The 4,481-nt window shown below is 40.8% G+C and overlaps 1 protein-coding gene across 1 annotated transcript; it reads left to right on the plus strand.

Annotated features, from left to right (window-relative positions):
- LOC142338298 (putative N-acetylgalactosamine-6-phosphate deacetylase) lies at positions 1-3,693 on the plus strand. Its single transcript, XM_075387984.1, has 2 exons — positions 1-361; positions 3,456-3,693. Exons 1-2 carry the CDS (start codon positions 207-209, stop codon positions 3,655-3,657), a joined length of 357 nt encoding a protein of 118 aa, XP_075244099.1. The 5' UTR covers positions 1-206; the 3' UTR covers positions 3,658-3,693.
- The last annotated feature ends 788 nt before the right edge of the window (positions 3,694-4,481 follow it).

Raw genomic sequence — 4,481 nt, forward strand, 5'->3', positions numbered from 1 at the left:
AGTGTAACTTTTAATACATAAACAAGGCTAGAACATTTGACTATCAAATGGACAGAAGAGAGTTTATTTAATCCAAACAACGTGTTAGTATGACAAATTAAACTTGTTCTAATTCAGATGAGCGTCTCTACTACGGCGTGATAACTGACGGAGTTCATATCAGCAGTCCCGTAATACGCAGCACTTACAAAATCAACCCCAAAGGAATGATATTGGTAACAGATGCTTCTAGTACAGCTGGTTTCGAGCCTGGAGTCTATGTTTCCAATGGGCAGAAGGTACAAGTGATGGAAGACCGCGTGGTTATACATGGAACAAACACATTAGCTGGGAGCACTGCCAATTTGGTTCAATGTCTACAGTAAGACAGTTTTTCCATATCAACCAATCACAGATACTAAAGCTCCGTAATTATGGTAATCGCAACTTCTTAATCAGTCAAGAAGGGCCAACAACATCACTGAACAAAATATTGTTAAGAAGTTGTCTTACGGTTACTTATTTATTATTATTTAGGCATTAGGGTTAATTTTAAAAAATGGGATTGAAATAATATACAAATTTGTAATAAACGTAACCGACTAACATCGCGCAAGCTATTCTTGAACGACTGGCAATCGGTTGGCTTCGGTTGTAGCCAGCGTGGGCTCAGGTAACCTAGCATAAAGGGAGGAGGAGCAGAGCGTGGGTCTAAAGGAGAGAGGGTGAGAGTCAAGAAGGCCGGGTCGCCGGTTGACGAGATAGGGAGCAGTAGTAGTAGAATAGACTTCAGTAAAGTTCCCTAGGTGATTCCCCCCTTTTGCGGTCCGAGTTTTAAGTTTGTCGTAGCTTTTCAAAGACGTTGCAGTTTCCACATCTGCATAATAGTCTCAATGTGCATTTGTTTGTCTCGTTGTACTTCCTTTTGAAGACGTTCACATAAAAGTCAGTTAGAGTCCGTTTGTCGAGTTTTTTGTAAAAGCTGGGACAGGTGCGGATAAGGCAGTTGTAGAGTCTCTTAATTCGCAAGAAGAAGTTGTCATCGATCTTTTGCAGCCTGGTTTTGGATATTGGTAGCTAACCTCTTTGGAACTGTCTTCTGACGTCATAGGCACTTCATAGGGCTTTTTGATCTCGATGTCATATGTTCTAGAGCATGGCTCTCAGCAGTAGCACAACGTGCATTTCAATGTAGAGACTGAGCTGTAGGATTTTCAGATCTATTAATATCTCGTAGTACCCTTTGTCAGGCCCGAGAATCCACCGAGTAGCCTGCTTTTGGACACTTTCTAGCTACCCATAATTTTCTTTGTTTGTCATCCATGTCATAGAAGCATAGGTTACAATGGACACTACGCAGCCGATGTAGGCGTTTAGTTTTGTGTAGATTGAGCAATTCTGGGAGACTTCGCTTGGTCTGAAACAGGGCATTCATCGCTTTGCTTGCCCGGCGGGTCCAGTTTTCGTACCAAGAGAGGTTACCGTTCACTATCACTCCTAAGTCGCCTTGACTCATGACTGTGGCGAGGGCTTTATTCATCAGAGTCGCTTGCAGGTTGCCTCTCACTGTGTTGATTTCTTGATGTTTAGCAGCATTTTCTTTTAGGTTAACCAGTTTTCGATCCTGTATGCTACGTTCCCCAGCTGATCCTGCTTCAGTACAAAGGCCTTGAAATCATCTGCGTAGCCTAACTGCTGACCTCATCTAGTAACTCAGGGAGATCGTTAATGAAAAGCAAGGACAATAGGGGGCCCAGGATGGATCCCTGTGGGACACCATTTGTTACTGGTTTCAAGGACGATCTGCTATCTTCAATGCGAACATATTGCTGTCTATTTGTCAAATATGATTGGATTGTAGAGGGAAGATTTTCTCCAATGCCAAAATTTCAAATTTTCTGTAACAAAACATTGTGGGGAAGTGTCGAAAGCTTTTACAAAATCGAAATATAAAAGAGCCAGTTGCTCTGTCTAGCTTATAGTGGCCGTAGATCCGGTCGAGAAACAACAAAAGTTGCACACTCGCTGACCTTCGTTTTCGGAATCCGAATTGGCTTTCGTGTAGTGTATCTATGGTGTGGTAATAGATGGCGTCAAGTGAGGGGGTGGAAAGGGGTTTGAAAAATCGTCAAAACTGCCCCTCCACCATGAGTTGGTCTTCTCAGTAGCTCCTATGAGTTGTAACTCATGTGCAGAAGTAAAAGCAGAGTACAAAGCTGTCTGGTACTTCACTGGAAAATTACTCAAAATATCAAAAGGTCAGACGAAGAATAAATGAAGCGCAAAACCCACAAAAAAGACGAACAGGACTAAACTAATTGCTACGAACTTTATTTGAGAGCAATGAATTTTTGTCGGAAGCATGAAGTATTGTCTTGGCCTTTACTGAAACTGAACTTCATTTGTAGTTTTTAACGATTGAGAAAACGTGAATTTCAATATCAGCATATATAGCAACATACAAGCCTTTCAATGAATAAACGAGAAAACATCTACGTAATGCGGAGGAACGTATAACACTTGTGCTCAAGTATTTGTCTGAAGCAAAGAAATAATTTTGTTGATGCGATCATTACGTTCAGTGTCTATGGTTAAGTACAGAATTCAAAAAGCGGGGGTCTCGTTCAAAACTTGAATAAGCAAAAAAAACAAACATTAGAAACAATTAAGCCGTTCCTCATGAACACTGGCAGAGGACAAATTTTCCGTTGCTTCGTTTTTTTTTATTTAACTGGGGGTGTGATCAATCCAATGGACGGAACAGTGAGCCCCCACTATGAAACATCACAGCATCTTATGTAAATTTACCGCAAAAATACATGCTCATAACTCTTTTAGAGCTGCGTCATATAAGTTAATTTGTTATGAATCTAGTCTCCCCTCCTGCACAATGGCACCGCAAGAACTATCAATGTCAGTCGGCCGTTTGGAATCAAGGCACCCTCTGAGGCATAAGATAGCGCTGCGCAGAAGAGCAAAACTTCCCGTGCGTATGTACGTTATGTCGTCCGAGTATGATTCGTTTTTCTTTTCAGCAAAAACTTTCTTAACGACCAAGCTTTCTTTTCAGCGTTGCTTCGTTTTTTCGTAACGACCAAGCAGCTTCGAAGACGAACTTAACTGTTGTTTTGTTTACCCTATGACGTTAGGTGGCGGAATCAAAAGTAGAATCTGACCTGTTTCAGCTCCACATCTTCGTGCGTATGAAATTCCCGCTCTCCCACCCGTAATATCTCTTATGAAGTACCATTCCATGACAATAAAAATTTTCTTACTTTATCAAAAATAGCGGGGAAACTGATAGATTGCAAAACACCAATCAGCTTCTCATTATACACACCCCCTCCTTAATGAGGCTAGCAGCTATAGAAACTACTATTACCGCAGTTATTCAAAAATTGTAAACCATTTTCGTGGGGTGCCTGTTAAAGGGGAAGAGCCTCAAATTTTTTCAAAAAGTCAATGTTTTGTTTCAGATTTCTGAAGGATTCATCGGACCTAACTGTTGCAGAAGCAATCAAATGTGCATCTGAAAATGTTGCTGATATGCTAGGAGAAACGGACATTGGGACTCTAGCTCCGGGAAAAACGGCGAATTTACTTGTATTGACTGAAAATTTCCAGCCTGTTATCGTAATTTATAAAGGCCGCGTTGTTTTCAAAAATGGCAGTTTGTAATTACAAATGGCAGTGTAATTTAACGGTAAAAAACGGTTTTTTGAAAAAACAAAGAATCTACTCAGAAAGCATAACGTGGATCGCTTCCATGTGCCTCCCCCTCTTAGTCGGTGCTAAACATATAACTCATAGGCGCAAGAACTATAAACATAGCCGGCAGATTGCCAGAAAATAGCCGAGATCTTTTCCGTTTGTGCACCCCCAGTACGTTATGCTCCCCCCAGTGACAGAGCACGTGTCATTACATAGTAAATCATTATGTAAAAATATTGCACGTGCGTCTGGGGGTTGCAAATAATATGCACCCACTAAGCTGGGGGGGGGGGGGGGCACAAACGGAAAAGATCCAATAGCCGCAATAGATTCGTAGATCAGCAGTCTAAAAAAACCGTAAAAAAGACAGACCAAAAAAACTGTCTTTTCATTGAAGGCTGATCTGTTATATTTTGATAATTTGATTAAAAATCTGTATAAGTTATTGCTGCCTCTATTAGCTGGTCTCAAATAACCTTCATTCAGAGTGACACACACCCATTTGACCTTATCTCTTTGAATTAAAGAAAATAAAAGTCAATTTCAAAGTGAGGAAGTCATTTTTGAGAGTGAGGTAAGTCAAGTGTGACCAAAAATTTAATCACGCGAATGAACAAAAAAACTCGCTCCACTAAGAGCGAAAAATGACGTCACGCATGCAATTCAGTTGAAATTGCATGAACGAATGAACAAAAAGTGGCTGTGACGTCATATGGTCGTAACAAAAATCATGCCGACGAAATAAAAAAAACCAAGAGAAGGCCAATAATAGCCCCAGCTATCGCTGTGCG

Source organism: Convolutriloba macropyga, chromosome 4, assembly GCF_964194025.1.
Source record: "Convolutriloba macropyga chromosome 4, txConMacr16.3, whole genome shotgun sequence".
Taxonomy (NCBI): Eukaryota; Metazoa; Xenacoelomorpha; order Acoela; family Convolutidae; genus Convolutriloba; species Convolutriloba macropyga.